This window comes from Copadichromis virginalis, linkage group LG14 (genome assembly GCF_057382275.1).
Source record: "Copadichromis virginalis isolate Kocher_CV1m ecotype Utaka linkage group LG14, C_Virginalis_male_GT1.1, whole genome shotgun sequence".
In the NCBI taxonomy this organism is placed as follows: Eukaryota; Metazoa; Chordata; class Actinopteri; order Cichliformes; family Cichlidae; genus Copadichromis; species Copadichromis virginalis.
This window is the reverse complement of record NC_140631.1, coordinates 26,756,457-26,781,814: the sequence shown is the minus strand read 5'-3', so window position 1 is coordinate 26,781,814 and position 25,358 is coordinate 26,756,457. Positions and strand designations below refer to the sequence as shown.

At 44.6% G+C, this 25,358-nt stretch overlaps 1 protein-coding gene across 2 annotated transcripts in view; it reads left to right on the top strand.

Moving 5' to 3' along the window:
* cux1a (cut-like homeobox 1a) overlaps positions 1-25,358 on the top strand; it is a 57,150-nt gene that overhangs the window by 26,237 nt on the left and 5,555 nt on the right. The window contains exons 5-22 of one of the 2 annotated variants that reach the window (XM_085430184.1): positions 2,564-2,701; positions 5,173-5,296; positions 7,365-7,441; positions 8,363-8,429; positions 12,881-12,929; positions 15,169-15,273; positions 16,585-16,773; positions 17,022-17,080; positions 17,367-17,409; positions 17,580-17,676; positions 18,983-19,798; positions 20,489-20,572; positions 21,045-21,146; positions 21,256-21,803; positions 21,896-22,037; positions 22,732-23,019; positions 23,122-23,310; positions 25,014-25,278. In XM_085430184.1, the coding sequence (XP_085286310.1) occupies positions 2,564-2,701; positions 5,173-5,296; positions 7,365-7,441; positions 8,363-8,429; positions 12,881-12,929; positions 15,169-15,273; positions 16,585-16,773; positions 17,022-17,080; positions 17,367-17,409; positions 17,580-17,676; positions 18,983-19,798; positions 20,489-20,572; positions 21,045-21,146; positions 21,256-21,803; positions 21,896-22,037; positions 22,732-23,019; positions 23,122-23,310; positions 25,014-25,278 (3,382 nt within the window). The remainder of the gene's footprint in view (positions 1-2,563; positions 2,702-5,172; positions 5,297-7,364; positions 7,442-8,362; positions 8,430-12,880; positions 12,930-15,168; positions 15,274-16,584; positions 16,774-17,021; positions 17,081-17,366; positions 17,410-17,579; positions 17,677-18,982; positions 19,799-20,488; positions 20,573-21,044; positions 21,147-21,255; positions 21,804-21,895; positions 22,038-22,731; positions 23,020-23,121; positions 23,311-25,013; positions 25,279-25,358) is intronic. The other variant, XM_085430185.1, reaches the window with a different exon arrangement.

Here is a 25,358-nt window from a genome sequence, read left to right as displayed (position 1 = left end):
TAGCCGTTATAGGGTCTTAACAGAAGGTGCGTCCTGATACGGATGACAAGCGTGCCCACAATTGGCCGCGGCAAAGTGTGCACATACACGAGCGGTCGCATCCAGCAGCACTGAGGCTGAGGGAGGGCCGCGCGGCACCGAGAGCTGCAGAACACACAGCCACAGTGCTGCTGGTAGGAGACTTTCAGCTGCTCGGGAGCCCTGAAGGGGCCGCGTATGCAGGAATGAAAGAGTTGAGTTCATCTATAGCGTAAGGAGGTCATCATATTCCCACATGGATAGACCTACAGTAATATCTTTGGATTGTACTGCTCCCAATAAGTCAGCGCCAGCTCTGACGGGGCTATTCTTAACTTGCAGCGAGACAATGATGTAATGCCTGATGCATACACGCACACAGACACAGACCGGCCTGACTAATGCAGCAGTCTTGAAAGAGGAAACAGTGTGTTTTGTTCTGTCTTCTATCAGCTGAAGGCCTGGTTAGTCAGCCCAGTGTGCTCTGGTTTAGATTAAAGGTGTCTGGCGAGAGCGTTCAGCACCAGTGGCCCACCAGTCAAACTGCTTTTAACAGGCTGTACAGTTGATTTGAAGCGGGGGGGTCCAAGTGAAGGACACAGGTTTGATAAGAGGGAGAGAAAGTTGATTTTTCAAGGGCACAGAGGCAGATAGGAGTCCAAATTCAGGGCGTACAGTTATGTTAGTGAGTGTTTGTACTTGTGTGTATTTTTTTTTTGTGAGACTTTGGAAGCAAACGCATGTGTTTATGTGAAGAGGTGTGTGCGTGCGTGTGTGTGTCAGAGCCAAGCCCTGCATGGTGTGTCACCTTGACAGCACAAAATCAGCATGAAATTCCCCAATCGTTCTCTGCTGATCTCTCATTAGCATAGTTAAGATATCTAACTGCGTCAGACATGAGACACACACACAAACGCGCGCGCACACACACAGCCCTTACCCCCAGCTGTAAGCTGTCAGTTCCTCTTATCTGTACAACACTCACTCATAAACACGCACACACAAACACACACACATAAACTGCTCTTTTAGCTGGCATGCTGATGAGCATCGCCTGCGTCTCTTGGCTGCCTGTCACCAGTCTGCCACCCATGAGCACCAATCAGATGTGATTGGCCTGACTGACAGGCCTCTCTTCATCACACTGACAGTTAACCCTGCTGTGTGTTCAGAGATGTTGGTAAAATGCCTCCAGAAAGTTGCCTTTCTTCCTTCTGTCTCTGTTTCTTTAATCTCGTATTTACCTTTTCTCATTGCCTGTTTTTACAGCTCCGCTTTGTCCATCTGTCTGCTCCCATGTTTTTCTTCTTTCTCGCTTTCAAGCGGCATCATAGCGAAACATTTTAACTGATCATAGCCCAGTAATCTCTCCTGTTAATTTGTCTCTTCTATGTTACTGTGTGCCTCTACTTATCCGGTTCTCCCGCTGCGCCAACAGTTGACGCATTATGTTTTTTTCCCGCATACAGAAACCAAAGTTAATCTCCTAACTCAACAATGGTCGCTTGATACAAAGACTGATAGTCTATCGTTCAATAGACTTTATGGATAAAGTTTTGTTAGGAAAGAATGGGTAAACCAACAGTGACTTATAAGTACGAAGTTTGATCTGTTCTTTTCTAATCACCGAAGTGCTCTGATGTTATAAGAGCCTGATGACTTTCTTTTTAGGTCATTATCAGTAAGTGAGAATAATGTATTTAAGTGTGGCCGTGAGAAGCCAGTGATGAAGACGCATCAAGGTTAAGCTGCTTTACTCTATAGCAGGAGCATTAAACATAAGGCCCGGGGGCTTGAATCGGCCCGACGAACACTTGAATCCGGCCTTTAAACTGTATTTTCACAAGTTTTTAAGATTTTCCTGTTGATAAAGACTGCCTACCCCCAGTGCAATTCATACTACACCAAAGTAATTGAATGACAGGAAAGCACTTGCTTTTCAGCCACTAGTGAGTCTACAGTAAATTAACAAAAACTTTATATTTTATAATTACAGGACAATCTGTGCAATGAACTATCATGACTCTTTCTGTAATTTTACACATTTATCATGCAGTTCCACCTAAGATCAAACTGGGCTGTGTGTGACCCACGATGTTAAATGAGTTGGACATCCCTACTCTAAAGTATTGAACCTTCTATCATGGAGAGTAGTTTGAAAACAGGTTTATTATAAATAACTAACATTAAATAGAATTTACTGCCACATTATTATTTCTAAAAGTAAAGCCAAGCTCTGATTTGAAGATGTCAGACTGTTCTCCCCTCATCGCAGTATGACTGGTAATTGCGATATGTTTTGGTTTCTGCTCTAACCACTAATCCTCCAAAGGGGGATCAGAGGTCAGGGTCGGCTCCAGAACAGTTGTCCTGGAGCTGCTAGAGATTCATTGCCTTGCCCAAGGACTCTTCACCAGGGCAAGCTCTCCCTCTCTCTCACAGGGCCATGAATGTAGTTATTCCTAGCTCACTACACCACCTTGCCGCCCTTGCTTGTCTGATCTGCTTTACAGTGTGTTAACATGGTGTGTGTTTTCTCTACCAGATCCTGTACCTGTGTTGGAGCTGGCTCAGCAGCTGCAGCTGAAGCTCCAGAGGATGCACGACATTGAGACAGAGAACACCAAACTTCGAGAGACACTGGAGGACTACAACAAAGAGTTTGCAGAGGTTAAAAATCAAGGTTAGAGACGGATGCGTGCACAGGCACACATTATGGGATTTTCCCGACTTTGACAGAAGTATTATTTATTTATTAACCTTTATTTAACCAGGAAGATCCCATTGAGATTAAAAACCTCTTTTTCAAGGGAGACCTGGCCAAGATAGGCAGCAGCAGATGTCTCACAGTTACAGAAATTACTCAAGTAGATGTAGACCATACAATTAACTAGTTAATACTTATCAAAATTTCACATTCCGGTGTTTTATGTTGACGCTCGTTTGTGAAAAAAACAGACACTAATGCCAGTGAGTCCAGATCTTCACTCCATGTCATTTCCTTTTCCCTACACTTCTGGTCTCTTTACACTTGTGCTATCCATCCCTCTTCCCAGCAACCTAAAAATAAACTTTAAAAAAATTAAATGAGAAGAGAACTTGTGTAACCTGGGTTTTAGTGAAAAGCTTTTGTAAAGCTGTTGTAGAGCGATTCTTTTTTTCTTCTTCTTCTTCTTCTTCTTCTTCTTCTTCTTCTTCTTCAAAAAAAAAAAAAAAAAAAAAAAAGGATGTTAACTAAATTAAAAACAATATGCCCAGCTGGACCTACAGTGGACCAGTCATCCTGTCCTGGATTGCATATAATTGCAGTAACAGGAGGGTCTGGTTGGAGCAGAATACGGACTCACTGAGTCACCTGCTGCAGATTTGCTGTGGTAGTTGAAGTCTAGGAGAGACTTGTTGGAGTAGCAGCTAAAGTGATATCCAGGAGGGCCACTACAGCAGCCCTGTAGATAGGAAGTGTTGGAGTACAGCTGGTTAGCAGCAACTGAACATTGAAAATATAACTGAGGAGACTATCCACTGAGTTGTTTTCTTTCTCTAATGGATTAAAAAAGAAAACATTGCTAAATTGAATCGGCAGATACACTTTGGTGGCCTTGTTGTCAAGTCTGTGTGTGAAAAGTGTAGTGGAAAATTTTGTCCTGCTTGTGTATGAAAAGGTAGTTTTAGTTCATTAAAAAAACGAGCAGTATGTGAAGCAAGATGAACACAACATTTTCAGTTTCTGGACATATTTTCGGTTTAGCTTATAGCTCTCTCGAAAGTGGAAATGTCTTAAAGTTCAGGGGACTAAAGGTGAGAAAGTCTCTACTCTTGCTTCAGAATTCTTTCCTGCGTGTGTGCGTGGACTGCCTTGTTTGTGCAGCTTTACTTGAAATCTGTCCTCATCATTGCGGGTTTATACCTCTTTGACATACATTGAGATATGTGGAAAAAAAAATCCTAAACACTAAAATGTCCACAGGTTTACGTTTAAAAAGTTTCCCGTGAGGATGAAAAAGACGTGACAGAGTTGGAGGAATGTAAAAAAAAAAAAAAAAAATGCAATGATCTACATCCGCTTAAAGATGGAGAAACTGACAACAGCGGGGAGAGATGAGTGAGAAGCGGTAATAAAAAGTGGTGTAATTTTAGTCGAAAAGGAGGAGTGAGCGAGCGAACGGGGGAATGTTTTGGAATCCCCCTTTCCTCAGTGAGAGTTAATTGGAACAGCTCGATAGCGGCAGGGTTCCATTCTGCCATTGATTTTCCTGTTCCCTCATCCTTTATCCCTCCTTCCCGCCTCAATAGATGGGGGATATTTAAACCCCAAAACACACTGTGGAACTCCCACTCCTGTTAAACACACACGCGGATCCGCCCGCACACTCTCTCTCACACACATACACACACACAGAGTGCAGGGGCCATTGATCCCCGCAACCTAAATGTTTAAAGTTCAGTTAAGCAGTTAAGGGGTAAGAGGGCTCTGAGGGGACTCTCCTCTATTGATTATGTGTCAGAGCAGTGAGACTGGAGTTTAAATCACACGCACACACACACAAAGTGCTAAGAGCCCTCAGTCAAAGGTAGCGAGCAGCAATGCGTTATATCATTGTCTCACTCACTTATATCTTTCTCTGAGAAACACACACACACACACATAGGGAGGACTATTTATTACTCCAGTTATGTGTTAGATTTATTTCAGGCTGCCCCATACAGCGCTCAGCCGGCAGCAGGTTATGGGGTTTCGGTACTAATGCAGTCCTAATGAATGCAGCATATCTGCTCTTAGTGATAGTTGAATATTCTACGGCAGCTGCGGATTCAAAGATTGATTGATTGGTAATTTATTTCAACATGTGAACAATATACAAGTACATTTAGAAAAGAAATGAGAGAAAAAATATATACTATACAAATTACATACAAACCGGGGCCATGGGGGCCAAGGTCTTCATCTGTGCTCACAGAGGAAGAATGCAGGATGTGAAATGCTGCTTCTTAGGCAAAGGTCAAACACCTCGCTAAAAACATCGTCACTGCTATTTTATATCAGATATATAGAAAAGTGCCATAGTTTGCTGTCTGTGTTTTCTATCTAGATCACTCACGTTTCTGACTTCTTTTCTCTCGGTGCTCGCCTCTTTGCTCTAATCTCTTCCACAGAGGTGACCATTAAGGCCTTGAAGGAGAAGATTCGCGAGTACGAGCAGTCTCTGAAGAATCAAGCCGAGAACCTGGCCCAAGAGAAGCAGCTCCAGCTACACAACGACTATGCAGAGAAGGAGAGGTAAAAGTTGCGCATGTTTATGTGCGTATGTGCGCTGCTGCAGCTGTGTTTAAAGTAATAACCTCTGCATTATTTTGCAGTTTGAATGCTTTGGGTCATTGTGCCCTCAGGCAGAACTGCTGATTCTTATCTTTGAATGATAGGTTTAAGATTTCAGACTTTATTTAGCAGGGCTCTCTGTTCACAACTTACTAATTCCTACTTAAGCAAATCTCCAAGGGCTCTTTTCTTTTTTTTTCTTTTCTCTTTTTTCAGTAGTTATCAGTCTAATCGACAAATTGTTGCTTATTGCTTTCCTCCTGCGCACAAATGTAGGAATGGAGATAACTTGCATAAAAGACAATGCCAGCATTTTTGTCATGTGGGCGCTTGCCATTCTCGCTTTGATGGGAATCGACACCATCCACTCCCATTTTCTGTTTACCAAGATACTTTTCAGCCGTTATGTTGGATATTTTGCTGCCATGGGCCTCTGCTGTGCAAAAATATGCTTTGCTGATAAAGACTACTTTATTTCAATACAATGTTTTTTTTTTTTTGTTAAAGTGTGTAATTTTCAGGTGTACAGGAAGACGGGGGCAGTAATAAGCTCAAAAAATGCTTCCGGATGCTTTAGGGACATTTTAAAAAAACTGCTTAGTGAGGCTAAAATGCTTTAATACTGCCATTTTCCAGAAAAGGGCCAATTTGGCCTAAAGTATAATGGACTTGAGGCAGGAATATTGTTTCACGTAACAACTAACTCAGGCTCCTTTGCTTCTACATTGGATCCCAAAAAACAGTAACTAGTTTAAGCTATCTTGTGATCCCATATTAACTTGGATAATGTGTGCTCTTATTTTGAAGTAATCAAATCAAATAAAAAAGAGATGTGCAGACATCTGAGTGATGAGGCTTCATGTGATTAGCCGCTGCAGCCTCGGGGCTTAAAGACGCAGCATATTTTCACTGAGGGAGAACAAGAGCTAAAAAAGCTCTGATGGATGCGTCAGACCTGAACGTTTTTATCAGCAATGAAATGAAAGTTTGAGACCGACAGAATTAACAGATTAAATTCAGCGTGTCACAAGTGCTCAGCTGCACAGTATGGAGTTCCTCTTCAAGCATGTTAATATGCAGTTTTACTACTAAATCGCACTCTCACCATGCAGATTTAGTAATGATATACTGACTCCAAACAGTCTCCGCTGTAATTCTAAGCGAATGAGACCCGATGCACTGAACGCTATGGATTTTCTCCAAGCTACAAGCTGCTTGCAGTCTTTAAAACACCATCCCTCTGATGAAAGTCCTCATTTCAAGTTGACGTATACAGTTTACTAATATGAAATGGACTTTACAAAGCACGTTTTCCTCCTGTCAGTCATCTCGTTTGTTTGACGAAGCTGTATTAAAGCTCACTGTCCCTTTCATACGTACAGTAGAAGATCAATTGTCCAATTGTATTTCCTGTACGTCAGTGTTTTATGGGCCCCTTCCTGTCTGCAGTGAGCTGACTTCCTGTGTCTGAGAGAGAAGGGGGGGGGAGTAAATGGATGGCACCTCCGATGCATTTCATCCTGCAAGGAATGAGCGAAGGGTAGAGAGAGTGAGGGAGATGAAAGGATGAAGTAGAGGGCAGAAAAATAGAGATGACAGGAGAGACAGATTGGCGGGGAAGGGGGGCATCAAAGAGTGCCATAAAGACCATCTTTGTGCTAGATTATTGATGTTTTTACACGCAGTGGCAATTTCTCAGCAGAGCCCAACTTTTTATATGCTAAGAATGAATCTATTTTATCCTTGTGGTTTCTGTCGCCCCCTCCCCCCTCTCCCTTAGTCAAGCCTCGCGCACTCTCTCTCTCTCTCTCCCCCCTGGGTGCAGTGTGCCCCAGTGGCCAGACATTCCTGCCTAATAGGGCTGCTTAATGAGGAGTGAGTTGTGTTGGGAGGATTTTAGGGTGGAAAACACTTCAGAAATGGTGGGAAAATAGAGAATAGTCGCAGTTGCCACAAAGTGTGAGCTCAGAATTTACTGACTCAGTATCTCTTGACTGACTGTGACTTTCTGCTACCTGGTCTCTTGTAGGAAACTCCAGGAGAGCCAGGACTCCATGTCCTCAAGGTTGGAGGAGGCCGAACAGAAAGCCCGGTCCCTACAGACAGGTACCAGCCTACGCAGCCTGTACACACCTGGGGATTGTTTACCCACCTTTAGATAAAGTGCTCTTATCACTGAAAGTGTAGTTGGGCTGGCTATTAAGCCTTTGAAAACTTCTTAAAGGGGACTTATTATATTAATCTCCAGTTCCATATTTTTATCCCTGTACTTTTGTAGAGTAGCTTTGTATGATTTAAAAGTTCAGCGTCATCTTTGTTTACCTTAAACCCGTGAAGCCCTGTATTCTGCTGTCCTGAAACAAGCTGTTTTAGCTCCCTTCCACCTCCCTTTAATCCAGCTTTCTTCAGACTGACAAATAGAAGGGTTGAAACATCAGGTGGGTGGAGCGTCTGTGCTCCCAGGCAAAGCTGCGTTCCCGAGATGACCATATAAGGATATCCCCTCTCAGTGATATCATGCAGATCCCAAAGTAGAAAAAAAGAATATATTTAACCGGAGCTTTGGGCTCATAGGGGTTACATCCACATACACCGACCATATTACTTAAAACTTGTCATTTGTAATGTGATCATCCACCTTTGTGTGACAGAAAAAAGGAAATCATAATAGGTTCCCTCTATTCCTCTCTATTTCTCAATAAATGTTCACCCATTGTGAAAATGAGTTAAAAAAAAAAAAAAAACAGCTACTGGTGATTATTATGTTTAACACTCATAGTTAATCTGACACATCTGGACTAGGTGTCTGCGAGGCCTGGAGATCTAAGAAAATCTCAGCTGTCATCACTGAGAAACAGAAATGCCAAAGTTTCTCGTGTGAAATAAGACTTTAGTAGTAAGAAGCTGTCAAAGATAATGTTTACACCTTTAATGCTCTTTTAAAAAGTATCGCTCATGTCTGGATCTGCTTCTTCAGCTCACTTTGCACCAGGAAAACCCTTAACTGTCTCTCACCGTCTTTTGCAGCACTTGAAACAACTCAGGCCGAGCTCTTTGATTTGAAGACAAAGTATGACGAGGAATCCACAGCAAAGTACGTGCCTCACTGATCTATGTGTGTTTGCGGGTGACTTCTCCCCTCTGGCTCCTCCATACTCTCCTCCTGACATAATCATCCTGTTTAGTGAATCTCCTTGCATGGAAACTCCCCCTTCTCTCCCTAACAGCTGGATTTTCTCCCACAACAGCCAGCAGCCTCCAAATCCCGGCATTACCCATGCACTGTAAATACTGAAAGGGATTGTAATGTATTCTGCAGCCAAACTAAAACATCAAAATAGAGTTTGTTTTGTGCGCGCGGATGTGTGTGTGGTTTTGTTTAATCCATTAAGACCTGATATGTACGTATAAGTCTTATATAGGCGCCTGATGTCTTAATGGGGTAAAGAGCTTTCAGATTTCATCAGAGACTTGATAGAGAGGTGCCAGATTGAAAGCTACATATGTTTTCTAATAGGACCTGTAAGATGAGATGGCTTCAGTCGAGCTTTGGGCATCTATCATTATTGATCTTATAGTAGTGTTGAGGATGAGAACAGAAGCTTTTCCATGTCAGCACTCCGCACTGTGAAGTGGCACTTTATGACATTCACACTCCTCGTTCCCTCTGGGTTAGCAGCAGGACCCAGAACCTCGTGAGCACCAGAATCGCATACGCAAAGCTGAAAAATTACATTTCCGGGGAAGGGGGGGATCACCCTGCCTTGGCTGAAATATGAGCTCTTTTGGCTAAATCCAGGGACTGATAATAAAATGGTCAAGGGCATCCTGTGTTCATACACAAAGTACGGGAGAGTATCAACTTGGCTTTTAAGGCCACCCCACCACCACCACCATCGCCACCCCATCCCATTTACCTGGCCCCAAACTCACTGTGCCTCTCCACTAACAGAGTTGTTAAATTGATTGGCTGTTAAAAACAAATCGATCCCTCTTCTGTCTTCCTCACAATTTTTTTTTTCTCCCTGTTTTTTTCCTTTTTTCCCTCTTACCTCGCTCACTCGCACACTTTGTCGTTTGTCTCCTGCATTAGGTGTTTGGTTTTTTTTTAGTGTGAGAGGAAAAACCACAGGACGAAATTGCACACGGTGTAATAGCACTAATCAATATGTTTCATAGTCTATCAGAAGGCCCTCCCTCCCCCCGTCCCCTTTCCTGCACTTCTTCTTTTTTTTTTTTTCTTCCTACATTTCTTTACGCTTTCTTTTGGCGTCCTTGTCTCTTCGTTTTATGTCAGAAGAAAACACTTTTTGAAAAGACACTTATAGTAGGTCCCATTTGCTTACAGAAGCTAATAAACACATGCCCACCCACATAAATACACACACACACACACACACACACGTACAAGTATACACTCACTCATTCGCTCACTCACTCGTGAGCCCGAGGCAGTCAGGGTCCTTGACTATGTGGCGTGCTGTGATCTGAAATTTTAATGCAACGCTTTAAAGCACACACAAACCCTCTCTAACCCTGCACCCTCCCAGTCCTTGGAGTCCTTCCCCCGTTTACTGCTTGGCTGAGCAAATCGCCAGTGTTTGGCTGAACACAACTTTTAACCCTTTAACTGCATACATTTTGGCACTGCGAAACACAAACGCATACATACATATCATGCGCTTCTCTCCTCACAAGCGCACAGACACGTGCGGGTACACACACACAAACGCGCACACACGCACACACTCGCTCTGAACTTTTGACTAAGGAGGACATTGCGTGACAAATCCCCCCCATCCTCTCGCTGCATTTGGGTAATCTGCCTTTTAAAATAAGCACTAACACACTCTCACAAACACCCGTGGACGTACACAAACACACTCCCTGAGAATTTGGTCGATGTTTGCAGCGCCCGGAGAGTCTCAGCTTCAGCGGGAGGCGGGCCTGCAGATGTAGCGTAGCCCCCCCCCCCCCCCTTCTCTGTGTCGACGCTGTGAGGGTCTGGCTTGGCCGCATTTTACCCGTTTAGTCCCTGTTAAAGATTAATGATATATTGATCTCCAGCCCCACAGGATGCTTTGTGTGTGTATGTGTGTGTGAGTGTGTGAGCTGAGTGTGCGGAGACTCCTCTGTATGTTTGCGCATAGCTTTATCTGCATGTAGGAGGCTTTGATAACATTTTGGTTAAAATCCGTTTAATTGCCGATAATTAGGCACCGGTCAATAGGGCTTTCTTTCCGGTGTCCAGCCCAAGCACACAACAACACAAAATGGCGCACAACATACACACAGACACGGTCTCACAGCTAGCTTCTTTTTAAGCCTCCTTGAAATCCCCAAGGTAACACGCTGTGAAAATGCAATGTGGAGAAAGCCAAGGAAAGAAAAGGAATGGAGTGATGAAAGCTGGAGGGCAAAAAGCGAGCCAGGGGCCGGAGGCATCAGCGAGGAAGAGGGGATAAGAGAGCGATAGAGGAGGGAAATGAAAATCTAAATCAGGGGAATATCCTGCTGGCACCGAGGACAGAGGCCGAGGAAGAGAGGGCGAAAGATGAGAGAGGGGAGGTGGAAGGAAGAAAAAGATGAAAGGAGGGGGTGAAAAAAGTGGAGGGCGATGGGAAGGCAACGGTTGAGGGGGAAAGGATGGAGGCAGGCAAAGGGTGGAAAAGAAAAGGAGCGCTTGAGTGAGGAGCAAGAGAGAAGATGATAGGAGATGAAAAGGCCTGTCTGAGATGGAGGAAGTACAGTAGGGCCTCAGAGGCTCTGGGCTTGTTTCAGAAGTCCTATAGTACTCACTGATGTCACTGGGTGCACCCATTGGCTTTCATGGTACAAAAGAGTGTGTTTGAGTGTGCGCTGATTGTGTGCGTTTTCCATTTTGGCTGTGTATCTACTCTATAGCTCCTCCCTGTGGCTGCTGTATGGTGTTTTATAGATAAGTTTGGGTGCTATAAAATCAGACTTTATCATCACGAAGGACCCACCCCCCCTTTTACTCTCCAGTGTTTGATGAAGTCATTCCAGCGGGTGCATTGGCGGGCCACGGACAGTTCCTGCCCTGCCCAGCGACTGACTGACTGACTGACTGTATCAGGATATGCAGAAAATCCCTTCCCTGTGCTCTGCTTTGGCCCTCAGCCTCTAGCTTTGCCTTTATAATTCCCAAATACAGCCAAATCCAAAGGTTATTTAAGAAGACTTTGTGCATCTGTACTTTGATTAAATGATCACATTTGGAGCAGGAGCGGTGGTGTATTTGGGTTGCATTACTACCCATAAACGCTCTCCATTACAAGCTTTTCTAGCTTGTTGGCTCTCTGACCTTAACATTTGTGTGCGCGGGTGCGCGATTTGAGTGCGCTTGCGGGTCCTGCACACTATAGCTTAAGACGGGATAAAAGCTGTTGAGGTAGTGTACTATTATGTTGCTTAAATACATACTAGATCCTTTTAACTGTTAGGGAAAGAATAAAAGCGGAGAGTGAAAAGCTCTCCCACCCACATCTGATTCTTTTTGCTGCATTGCCTGTGGCACAATGTTGACCTAATATCAACTGTGTCTGTTTTGTTAAACACATTCAAATCAGTAGTACTCAAGCCTATGGGACATAACACTGTTTCTCATACTGTGACACACAAATACAAAAGCTGCGTGGGCTACTGGGTTCACTATCAAAAGATTGCAATAAAATCAAAAGGTCTTAATGGACGCGCAGTGCACATATGCGCCTCACGCCTTTCCACTCGGTGCCACTCGCGTATTCTTATCAGCGAGGAATGTCTTAAATAAACACGCACGCATTTATGCCATGTCGTTGCATTGCGTTATAGACCATCGGTGAGGTCACTATTTCCAAAGCCTCCTCGTGCTGGGAAACATATTCACGCATGTTGAAAACTCAAAAACAGAAAGGCAATTGTAGTTTAACTCAAAGTTAAAGTCGTCATTACGAAATATTAACATTCGCTGCGCTTCTGTATTCTTCAGTTCCCGCTCATTGTTCACAGAAAAGTGCCAGGTATCCACGTCTCTCACGATGGAGGGATTATTTAAAATATTTTTCCCAAAGTCCAATGAGAGGTGGTATTACGGGGATGTATTCTTGCTGTTTGACCTCTAGCAAGTGAGAGGTGAACCATGGCCTCCATCCAGACCATTAGTCAGACACAATCACACAGCTTCATAGCAGATTAGTCTGCTGTATTAGGACTTAGAGCTCTATTAATGTAATCCCTCTGTTTTAGTGTGGCCTGGGTTTAGGGGCTTACATGTGCACACCTACACTCATAGACACACACACATTTAAATACATGTATGCACGCACATATACAAGCTGTTTGAGTTATGGAGTTCACAATCAATGGATTAAGGTGAAATTTAGACAGTAGCTTAATGGACACCGTACCGGGATGCTCTAAATCTGTGCACCTCTCTTTCTGCCAGTCGTCATCATTCATTTATCCATATTTGTTTTTTTGTTTTTTTTTTATATCCTCTGTGCATTTATCTGAAGTAACAACACATGTTTTTCTGTCTCTTAGGGCGGATGAGATTGAGATCTTGATGACAGACCTGGAAAGAGCCAATCAGGTAGCCCGCTCGGTTTAATACTGAATAGTATTTTTTTTTTTGTTTAAGTGCAACACTGTCCAAGTTGTCTTCACAAGTTTCATTGTTAAATTGTAGACCAAACAAATGCTGGCTGAAATTGTTGTGGAGGCAAACATGAGGTAAACCGATTTAAAACAATTTATTTTAGTGATATTTTATATTTTAGCTTCCTCTAAACAAATGTGACATGACCAAACCACATCCACTGTGTGTCATTTATTTTATTGTGGACCCATTTAAAAAAAAAAAAAAGAAAAAAAAAGAAAAGAAAAGAAACTTTGTCAACAGAAAAATAGTTGATAGGGACTTTCTGTCCTTTAATTGTTTATCTCTTACTTTGCCGGGCTGATTGTGGCACCCGAGCCTTGTGTTTGACACCCCTCCATGTTAATTGCAGTGAGGCTTAGCGTTCATTTTAATTGAATTCAATGAATCGCATACAAAGTCCTGCATGGCCAGGCTCCTGCTTTTTATTTTGAGTGTTTTGTGATGACAGTCGATCTCTGATTAACCGTTTACTTTAAATTGAGTCTTTGAGGTTTTGGCAGCTGAACTTTGGATTCTTTATTGTCTCCGAAATCCTTCAGAAATCTGTGGTTTGTTTTAAATGTCTGCTAAACGGGTTAACTTTTTCTTAAATACTTGCGCTTTATTTTTACGATATTGGTCACACAAATGTTTTTATTGTTGGTGTGTTTAAGACCATATGCTTGAAATTGTGTAAGTCGGGGGCATTGAAACATATTTAATGTGTGGTTTTATCCAATATGTGAAGCACTTTGCTGTATAAATATTATTTCTAATAAGCTATTATAATAAGTACACTTGCACAGTGTGCTTTGGTTTGATTAAGGTCACAGTGGGCATAATTTTTTGGATATTATTTTGTTTTTTAAAGAAACTGTTCTTTAACCTTCATAAAGAGCATGAGGGCCTGTTGCTGAGAGAATCTCAGAAAGGTGGTTTTGGTCTTTTTTCCATTGTGGGTTTGTTGACATGAAAAATAGACCTTTAAAAATATCGAAATATTCCTGTCTATTGAGAATCCATGAGATGTGGCTTGCTTATCACTGCGAGGGTTGCTGTTTCTTTTGCTTGTTTATTACACACCTACTAAACCCATCCAGCTGAAATAAGCCCCCCGGTCTGCCCTCTGCCCTCGTGTTGTAAATATTCCTGTGGTATCTGTTAATGTCATTGTTGTTAACTTTCATTATTAGCCCAAGAGTATGATTTGTGGTTAAAGGGGTAGCATAGGCATGTAATGTTAATATTAGCCTAAAGGTTAACGCTCCGACTATAATGCCGCACACACAAACACACACTCTATTCACACTTCTGATTTGAGGTTTACAGAGGATGACAGCATGGCCTCCAGCTCAGTCACAGACTTTTTATATGCTTTTATAAGAAGAAAATGGAAAACAGGATTTTCTTTTGCAACTAGCAGTCCAACTCCCACCCAGTCAATAACAGCTCTCAATATGGTTGCAATTAGGAACACTGTGGAATCGGCTCCCTGTAACTCCTAATGATGGCAAGTTGGCCGGCGTGGTAGATGATTCCCTACTGGAGCACGGCACTTTAGCAGTAAACACCAGGCAGCGGGTGTCATCTCAATGCTCAGGAATAACTTGAGATTTTTAATTAAGGAAATGTTCGCTCTTGGTTGTCATTCTAAATTTGTACATCGCATTTCCAGCCACCCTCCACTCTGAAGTATATCATTATTTACGCTGAAAGGGGCTGACTCGCTTTCCAAATAAAAAGTGCAGTTGACTGATAGAAGATTGTGTACTGAAAAACTTGTTCAGTTTGATTGCTAGTGTTGTGCATTCAGCATTGTACTCCTCTCCTTCACAGATGTCTTTGCTGTCAATGAGCAACGGTCACCGATTTGACAGATTTTAAACAGAGTAAAAGGGGAGGGGTTTTGCATATGAACAAAAACTTTTATTCCCGCTTTCTTGGGCTCACTATTCCCATTTTGTCTGTCTCGAAGGATGTGTTAAATAGCTCTTTAATTTTTTCTCCAGGGCTAGCGGAAAAAATGAGACAGGTTGAGTAGTGAAAACGGGAAAGCGTGTACATTAAAATTAACACTGAACTCACACAGAAGTGATCTGCGTTAAACTTTAGATTAATAGTGTTTTAACTGTAGGAACCTGCGACACAGGATTTTCCCTGAACGTTTCTCCTTTTCTTTTTCTTTTTCCAGCGAGCAGAAGCAGCTCAGAGAGAGGCAGAGTCAGTCAGAGAGCAGCTGTCCTTGAGCAACCAATCCCAGCAGCTCAGCAGCCCGGCCAAGGCTGACCCAAACACGGTAACACGTTTCACTCATTCACTGGATTGATAGGCTAAAGATCAGCTTGGCCTTTTTATGCTACACTGACAGACTGATTAATGGCTCAGTCACACTAGAGTAAAAATAGGGTGGCAACCTCTTTGCCACTAGGAAAAATAGGCGGTTGCTCAGTGATTTAAATAAATCTTTTGCAAGTCGTTGCTGGAACAAACTGATCATCCAAAGGCTGAGCATGCAACACCATCGACCTTTAGCAGACCACTTTTGATCGCAAGGCGACTGCACAGATCCCCTTGTGGGAGGCAGCCTGTCTCCAAACACACACAGTCCAGCTCGGACCGACTGCCATCACTCTGACAGATTGGTGAAGGTTTGCAAATAATTGCCATTTAATTTTTAAACACAGACAGATTGATTGCAATGTGTTGGCAGTCTGAGCGAGCATGTGCCGATAAACGCAACTCAGCTGCCCGTCTCTGCAGTTGGGAGCTTGGCTCAAGTGGTTGCCTGCTTCTGGTTATATTTCTGTATATATGTTAGGTTGTGCACATCATCATTTTTAAATCACTGTCCTGCAGCAACTATATCATTATTTGTGGAGGAACATTTTCATTTCTGTTACAAATCCATGAGGTTCTGACTGAATTCTGATTACGAGTAGATAATGTGAGTTTCGTTGTATGTAGATGCCAATAGATTTGCCACAGTTGATCACCATTATCACAAACAGATTTTATGTAATTGCCAAATCAACCCATTCAGTTACACACTGATCACAGCAAGAGTCTTTTTGCCTTTTTATTACCATCTTAATGCAAGTTGCTTTAAAGATGGCAACTGACTGCGAGTGGTGGCAGACCAGATTGCTGGTTCACTGCATTTGGTCACAGTAATTATTGCCGTGCCCTGGTCTCCCTAGTGACTATAGCTTTAAGCCTCACTTTATGGATAGACTTTAGTCACTGGTATTAAAGGTCAGATGCTGGAGTAACCAGTTAAGCTTCCTTAAGAAGTAAGATGTGATTGGTATATGGATTAACTGATTTATTGGATTTAACCAATAGCTTGCAGACATGGGACTTGGTTAGTGTACAGCTACTACTGTTCCGCCAAAGTTATCTACTTTCCTTTGGTATGAAGTGATTGTGATTGATTGCATCATCTGTGGCTATGAATCTGAAGAAGTAAGCCTTTTGACAAGATAATCAATATTGATCAGCTTTGTTTGACACAAAACATCCACTGATGAAATTATTCATTTGATAGAACTTGAGACTATATGTGGCTGGAGACTTACTCAATTAAACTGCCTAACTTTTTGGACTTTAGGAACAGTTGGAAGAGGTGGCGTCCCATTCAAATCTGGAGGCGGAGCTCAGGGCCAAAGAAAGAGAGACTGCCCAGCTGGTGGAAGATGTGCAGAGACTGCAGGCCAGCCTGACCAAACTCCGAGAGACCACCAGCTCCCAGATCTCACAGCTGGAACAGCAGCTTAGCAGCAAATCCAAAGTTCTGAAGGTACCAACGCAACAAACATCTGATTTTGGTTGGAAGCCACTTTAACTTTTCATTTATAATGACAAGCTACGTAAGTTTTACTAACTTACGTAGCTTGTCTTTTTCCCGTTTGCTTAACCCTATTCACCAGTTTACACCCTTCGTTGTGTAGAGTTAAGTAAATAATAGAAACGCAGGATCTACTGAGATCCAAGTGTTGATTTGTATTATTGTTTTAATTGTCTTTGTTGCATCTTTGCAATGTGTAGGAGCTGGAGGAGAAGCTGCAGAAGCAAGCTGACTATGAGGAGGTGAAGAAGGAGTTGAGGTGAGGAGTGAACACAGGCATTTGTGTGTCCTGTACAGATCTGTTTATTGCACGAGTCTGATGTCTTTAGACACGTGCAGTAAACAGAAGATGTGTCGCTTCATTTAATGTGGGTAACTCAATTGGGTGCCCTTACGTAGGCGAAGCCTTTGTGTTTGTAGTTTTGTATCGTCAGTCTCGCTCTTTGTCATTAAAAAGAAAGACATAGAAAAGTTAGCATCCTGTGTGTTTGTGTATATTTGGCGGTTTTCTCATGCTTGCTTTTTTTCCCTCCCTCCTTTCTCAGTATCCTCAAGGCTATGGAGTTTGGAGCATCCGACTCTGTGCAGGTAAGACTAAGCAGCAGACTGTAGACTTGAGGTTGCAGCCACTAAGTTATTGACAAAGCAAAAATTGCACAACTAGATCAGTAAACATGACCATCTGAGAGGAGAGGCTGGAGAAAAGCTGTGTCAAAAGCTTTAATTTCCCCCTCTGTTTCTGATCTCCTTTCTGCCAGGACTCATCCAAACCCCTGGAGGTTCTGTTACTGGAGAGGAACCGAAGTCTTCAATCGGAGAGCGCCGCTTTGCGCATCGCCAACACCGAGCTCAGCGGTAAGTCTTATGTTGCTGTAAGGACCGGGTTCATCGACACCGGACAAACTGCTTTCACAAAACAAAAAAAAGAGAGAAGGTCAAGGGAGATTATGAGGCTTTAGCTGCAGTTCAAGTCATCAGGGAAGTGCATACAATCTTGTGTGCATATAGATGGTCTTTCTCTGAGAATACTTAACTCGTAATGTTTGCGGAATTATTTGCACCACAGCAGCCCACGTGTACAGGTTCATTGGTTGAAAAAAAAAAATAATGCAAAAGTCATGCAAAACTTTCTCATGGTTTGGAAATGTTGCTGGTGTAGTCCCGCTCTTCATGGAAGGGAGGAAAAGGCATCTTTGGTGTTTTGTAAATACCCCAGCAGGAGGTCAACCTGAACGGTAACGGAGCCGCATTACACAAGAACGAGGACAACGTGCAATGCCCCCGACATTAGGACTCTTGCCCTCTGCAACAGTGTTTATGGGTTTGAAATGTCATGGCTTTAGGCATGAATAGCTGAATAGCTTTGAATTGATTAACATTCACAGTGAGAGGAGCTTACTGTCTTACTCAATCATGTTAAGTCTCAATGGTTATGCATTAGAATAATATTTCTCCCAGCGATTATTATCAAGATGGGTTCTAGTAGTTACAAGACTGAGAAAATATATTTTTTGTCTGTATTTGTTCTGGTGAATAGAAAAATGTATTCAGTAGAACTCTCTAGGGGACAAGCAGCCGAGGGCCTTTGTTTTGAGTCAGCAGAGCTGTGCAGTCTGTCTTTTGGTGACATGCGTCTTTTTTCTGTTAAGCCAAACTAATTTCAGAAGTTTTTTTTATTTATTTATGTTTTTTCACCTGGATGTATTTTTCTGGACTAAAAACAATGTTACTACACCTACAATGGAATAAATCGGTGTGTAAGGACACACTGCAGCAGCATGGAAGAGGACTTGGTGTATTGGCTATCTAAGGACATCATCTTGCTCTGTCCAGTTACTTCTGCTTTGCCTGCAGCAGAGAGAGAGGGAAAAAGAGACTGAGCCCTGGGCCAAGCTAATCTGCCTAAGTGGCACAGTGTCAATTGTTTTGTTTGTCCTTTTTTTTCCCTCCAGGCTGTGGCTTACAAGAAAGGTTGAAATCACAAATGCATGGGCACTTGCCTGGGGGGGTTGGCAAAAAAGGAAACAGAGTTCACTAATTTGAAAAAGACTTGATTAAGACAACTTTCAACGTTTGTTATTTTATTTTTTCTCTCTCGTTTTGGAACCCCTTTTTTGTTGACTCCCCCCATAATGCATGGTGTGTCTGACCTTTCTTGTAGGGTCAGCCGGGCGAAAAGGGACAGAAGAGTCCACAGCGAAGGAGGAGACCGCGCCAAGCGACCCCTCTTCCTCACCCCCTCCTCCCCCTCCCTCTCTTCCGTCCTCCTCACAGCGCCCCCTGTCTCGCACTCACACGGACCCTCTCAACACTGCCACCACCACCACCAGCAGCAGCAGCAACAGCAGTGAAACGCTCCCTTTCGCTCCTACGGGCATTGGACAGGACTTCTACTCCCCCGTCTTCCCTCTGGTGGGTGGTAAGATGGCTTTGAACTCCTTGATTCAGCGGCAGCTGCTCCAGACCTTCTACTCAAAAGCCTTGCAGGAGTCCTCTGGAATCCCCAGTGGGGCTCTACTGTTCACCCCCTTCACGCCAACCCTCAGCTCCATCCCTACCTCCACCCCTGGCTCAGGGTCTGCTGCCATCCCTCTAGCAGCCAGCAGCCCCCAGCCACCTCCAGCCAGCCCTGACATGGCTCCTGTTAACGGGAGCAGTACAGCTGGCAGCGCCCCCTCCCCATCACCAAGCCACTCTGATGCTAATACAGGAAGTGTTTTGGACGGGGAGGACATGGACACAGCGGAGATTGCTCGGCAAGTGAAAGAGCAGCTGATCAAGCACAACATTGGTCAGCGTGTGTTTGGTCATTATGTGCTGGGACTGTCCCAGGGATCAGTCAGCGAGATCTTGGCCAGACCAAAGCCGTGGAACAAGCTAACCATCAGGGGGAAGGAGCCGTTCCACAAGATGAGGCAGTTCCTCGCCGATGAGCAGAACATCCTCGCTCTGCGCAGCATCCAGGGACGGCAGAGAGGTGAGTCTGCGTTCCTGTATTGTTGTCTGTGCGTGGGGGAGTGTGTGTGTCTTGCATGTTGTGTGTATGTGTGTAAAGCCCTGCATAGAGCAACTGATTAGCTTGTCAATATGGACTAGCTTTTTTATTTTTCTTTCTCTTTCCTAACTCCCATTCTGTGCCCCACCTGTGTTTTTTGAATGAGCTCCTAGTCACGCACTGATCCCAAGAGCCTCTCCTAGCTATCGTGGTCAATACAGAAACCTTTCACACATCAATAGTATTGATCGGTGGGAACTAGGAGAAAGGCAGGGGTACTGTTAACTACGGGTAGATTCGATTAGCCTGGGCTTGTCTTTCTTAACGCATCAAGACATTGCTGATTGAAGTTGGTCTCAGAGGTACATAAAAAATATACCACAATTTGCCAGCGAGTCATAGATGGTCCATGTTGGTATTCCCATGTTTGATAGCTGCCACTAGGCCGTCTCTGTGGTGGCTTTATTATAACTTTTGGAGGTAGAAGTTGGAATCCTACTTGGGCCACAGATGGTTAAGATCAATGCATTTATGGTACTATATAATGTGCATTGGAAGGAACAGACACTTATTATGTTTGCAGAGCATTGTAAGGCACCATTTAGTCTAGCTGTAAAAGGAAAAAAACACACAAGTGCTGTAACATAGTGTGTGGTATATTGTTTTTAACAGAGGGCTCAGGCCAGCCCCAGCTTAGCCGAGTGTTTCAGGACGCTCCGAAGCGGAGAACCCTCTCCGATACAGCTTCACACACAGGTCTGTCCCCTTCACACACGGAGATTCTAGCACGTTCTGTCTGTGTGGCATGTTTGTGTTGGGATGTTTCTGTGTTGTGTGTGCCTATGTCGCCATATATTAATTGCGGGCAGGCATACAGATATAAATGTGCCTTGAAGGTAACCGCACAGTTTCAGTGACTTGCGTCAAAGGAAAAGCCAGCATGTGTATTTAGGGATTTTATTGGTAGTTGTTATTCTGCGGGGAGTATTTACTATACGAACCCTGCAGCACGTGTGCATGTGCAAGCTCTAAAGGGACCTGAGAAATTATGACAATCCCTCCAGTGTAGTTGCCTTGAAGCTCAGTGGTGGGAATGTTGTTCTTTGTGCTGTGCTATGGTGTAATTCTTCCATCAGCGTCTCCTCTTTATCTGTTCTGTTAGTATTCCCAGCGTTTTAATCTGACGAGGTATTCCGTCTCCTCCCATTCCCTCATCCTCTCTTTCCAGGTAACATCACCGCTCGTGTGCGCACCCCAGAGGCAGGTTCTGATGAAGCTATCAAGTCCATACTGGAGCAGGCCAAAAGAGAGCTGCAGGTGCAGAAAGCTGGTAAGTTGGAGTTATTTATTTAATTTCCCCCCCCCCGTCTTCTCCGGGGCATTTAAGGTGCCCATGATGGCTGTGTCTGTAATGAAGGCCGTTTTTCTCCTCTCTGTAGACTTGTCTCATGCTCAGCCGTCCTATGCAGGACTGAAAGGGGGAGGTGGAATAGGAAGTGGAGGGGGGAGCGGATCAGACGAAGCCATCCGCTCCATCCTAGAACAAGCTCGCAGGGAGATGGAAGCCCAACAGGCCGCACTGGAGCCCATCCTTAAAGCATCATCTTCCTCTTCGTCATCAGTGTCACTATCACAGAGGGACATCCTGAGCTCATCTCTTACCGCCCCGCTTCCCCCTTACAACCCCCTGGCCCTTTCCCTCAAGAAACCTCCCAGCTCCCTCTTGTCCTCGCCCTCATCCCCGTCTCCAATTCTGGACTTTAGCTCCAGCGTGAAGCGAGAGGGCCGCAGCTCTTCGGGGGTCGATATGTCTGCTGATGGAGCTCTCAGGATGGGTCGGGGCTCAGAGGGACTGTCCCGCTCCGGAAGTGCCGGAGGAGCAGGTTACTGGAGAGAGCAGTGGTGGAGCAACATGCAGACGGATCCGCGAAGGACCATGTCCAGCCAGATAGGAGAAGAGAACCACAACCAGGAGGACTCTAAAGAGGTGAGGTTTAGGGGCAGTTCCAGAGTTTCATGGCTTTGCTTTGACTGTCCATTGGTTGCACGTCTGAAGTCTTCTCCCTCCGCGGGGTTTAGGGTATACTGACCGACAGTCTGTCTCGACACAAACCGTGGAACAAGTTGAACCAGAGGAGCAGAGAGGCGTACCTCCGCATGCAGCCTTGGCTCAACGGAGACCAGGGGCAAAACGCACACATCCAGCAAACTCAGAACCAAGGTAAACAAATCACATGCAAATACACACACCGACACACACCATATATTATGCCGGAACGCTACTCTGAAAGCCTGATTAGAGCTAGTGGCTAGTTGTTACTGTCACTCTGTCACTCACCCCACCCGCCCTCCTCCTCATCCCCCTCGTCCTTCTTGCTTCCATCCCACCCACCGTCTCCCCCCTCCTGCTCACTTCTCCTCCCACTATCCCCCTCCTCCCCCCACATCCCCAGTGCTGTGGCAGTGTCAGCCAGCAAGCTGCTGGTTTGTCATGTCATAGACAAGTTAGTGTTGCAGCGCCAGATGGCAGCTCTGCATGTGTGTGTCTGCGCGCATGTGTCCGTGTGCGTACATGCACGTGTGTGTCTCTTTTTCTCTCTGGGGGTGTAAACAGCAGCTAATGTACACTGACAGCTCCTCATGACTGCTCTCTTCCAGCCTGCTGAGCTGCACAGCGGCACTACACAGACAGAGACAGGGAGATGAAGGAATAGGAGGAGGAAGCCAAAAAGGCTTCAAACTGAAAACTTAAGCACCTTTGCTGTTTGTTCAACAGGAGTTAAATTAGTCGATGTAATTTGACTGAAGTCCCTCCTGAACCCAGCAGGGAGAGGAGATGAAACTAGTGTCGCCTCGCATAGTTACACGTCGCCTAACCTGTGCGAACTTTCTCATTCTGTGTCGTGCTCGAGCAGAGGGTACTCCCAAGACATCAGCAAGCTGCAGCCCCGCTCCAGAGTCCCCCCTCAGTTCAGCTGAAGAATCTGTCAATGGTCTCACTGGGGACCCACTTGCGTCACAGTCCTCCAGTCTCAAACCTCCGTCTGAGGATCCTTCAGGTGGGGAGTCTCAGCCGGGCACCCCGCTGCCTCTACCAGGTCACTCGGGTCTGAGCATCCAGGAGATGGTTGCAATGTCTCCTGAGCTTGATACCTATGCCATCACCAAGAAGGTTAAGGAGGTGCTAACCGATAATAACCTGGGTAAGACCTTTTTTTTTTGTTTGTTTTTTGCTCTTATGCTCAATTGTGGTGTTGTACTTTTCTGTGTAGTTTAACTGGTTCCATTTTCTTTCTCCAAACCAGGTCAGCGTCTGTTTGGGGAGACTATCCTGGGTCTGACTCAAGGTTCTGTCTCAGACCTGCTGGCCAGGCCTAAACCCTGGCACAAGCTGAGCCTGAAGGGCAGGGAGCCCTTTGTCCGCATGCAGCTCTGGCTCCAGGACCCACACAGCGTGGAGAAACTTATGGACATGAAACGCCTGGAGAAGAAAGGTGTGTGTGTGTGTGTAACAAAAAGCTCAATGAGTAGAAATAGATGCATACTCTATATACAGCACAGCATGCTGTCAGAAATAATAATCGAAAGGCTCAGAAAACCTTTCATGTTTTGTGCTTAAGCATGCATTTATTTGAGAAATATGCTCACAAAAAAACAAAGCAAAAAAACCACACACAAGCAGCAGCCTTTGAATTACACATGCACATCTGCACACAATATCCTTTGTGCAGGACAGCAGAGCATGTTGTGCAGATCACAGTCATCTTGGTGTGATGTCAGTACCAATCAGGACTGCAGACATCACGTACTGTATTCAATGTGACAGCTAGGCGACTGCCGGGGGCCTGCTTACTCACAGTCATCAGCACTACTCTTCATCATCGTCATCAACATAATAATCATCAGTGTCTATAAGCTCGTATTTTTATCATTTATTAGCCCATTGCCCGCTCCATCACTCCATCATCCTGCACTCTTTTCTGTCAGGAGGATACGTTTAGGAATCAAAAACCCCCAATAGGCCTGCTTCATAACCCTCCCCCTCCTCCCTCGCTGCCTCACAGTGACCCTGCACTGCCCACTTGAAGCAAACAGGGTATGGATATTTGAACCTGCCAGTGGGCACAGCCGTCCAGGATCAGCTTACCCTGCTGATATCACAAACTACGCACAAGGGCGAAAAACACAACTGACCTTACGCCTGTGTGGTCGGGGGGTTGGACTGGTGGGGTTGCACTACATTCAGCTTCATGTTAGATTATTGACCAAGAGTAATGCATCCAAATAGCAATGGGCAATAGTTCTGGCTACCAGCAGAGCCCAGAGGAAAGACATGGACCTAGTCCAAAGTTACCACATTTGATCTCTCACCCTTGTGGTGCAAGCCTGCGAGGCGGCGCACAACTTTGAGAGCGCTCTAACCTTGCTCTGAGGGGCTTTTCCCTGCAACACTAATGTATCTGGCAGCATGTATTGGGGTTGGGAAAATGTCAACCTCATACGAAGCTGCCATGAGCTGTTCATTTTCAGTTGCTGGCGCCCCGAGTGAACGGTGCTGCTTGTTTGCTGTAAAATGGAAGAGATGCATTCATTGTTACAACTGGTGAGAAAGACGAGAGCACCACCTAGTGGCTGATTGGGAGGCTGGCGGCATTAGTTGTCAGACCTGTTACGCTGTATGAAAACGGAGCAGCTTTATTACTCCAAGTCTTTGTCATCATCTTGCTAATCTGCATTGAGCTTGGCTCAACTGCAGCTGATTCAGAGCTCAGTAATAGGGGTTATTGCCGAGAAGAGAGACTCCATCTCCTGCCTCAGGGCTTTTGATGGAAACACGATTACACATTAACAGCGGAAATTCAAAGGCAATCAGTGTTTTCTTATTGAATGGCAAACCTTGCTGACAAATCTTTTACCTGTTTATGTTCCAGCTGAAGTCCCACATCTCTGCTGCTCTGCTGTCTTTATATGTTAATGCAGCACATTTTATATAACTGCTTAAATGTCATGTGGTACAGCTATTTATGCATTTTTAAATGTAATCCTTCACTTGTATTGAAATGTCTCTGTTATGCACTGTAGTTTGCATCTGTGGTTTTTACTGGTGTTGCCAGCTTTATCATTGAAACTCCCCATTCATTTGTAGATTTATTAATGTATTCACTGGATGACCCATTTCTCCCTCTTTCCCATCCAGCATACATGAAGAGGCGGCTGAGCTCCTTGAGTGATGGCCATTCTGTGGACGGAGGCTTGGTGGGGTCAGAGTACATGCAGGGCTCCCAGAGCCCAGGGCAGCAGCAGCTGAAGAAGCCCAGGGTGGTGCTGGGCCCTGAGGAGAAGGAGGCTCTGAAAAGGGCTTATCAGCAGAAGCCCTACCCCTCCCCCAAAACCATTGAGGAGCTGGCCTCCCAGCTCAACCTAAAGACCAGTACTGTTATCAACTGGTTCCATAACTACAGGTCAGCATTTAGGAGAAAAAAAGATGGACTCCTGCTAAATTCTTTCTGTTGTTCTGCATTTATTAGCTGCTCTCTGATGG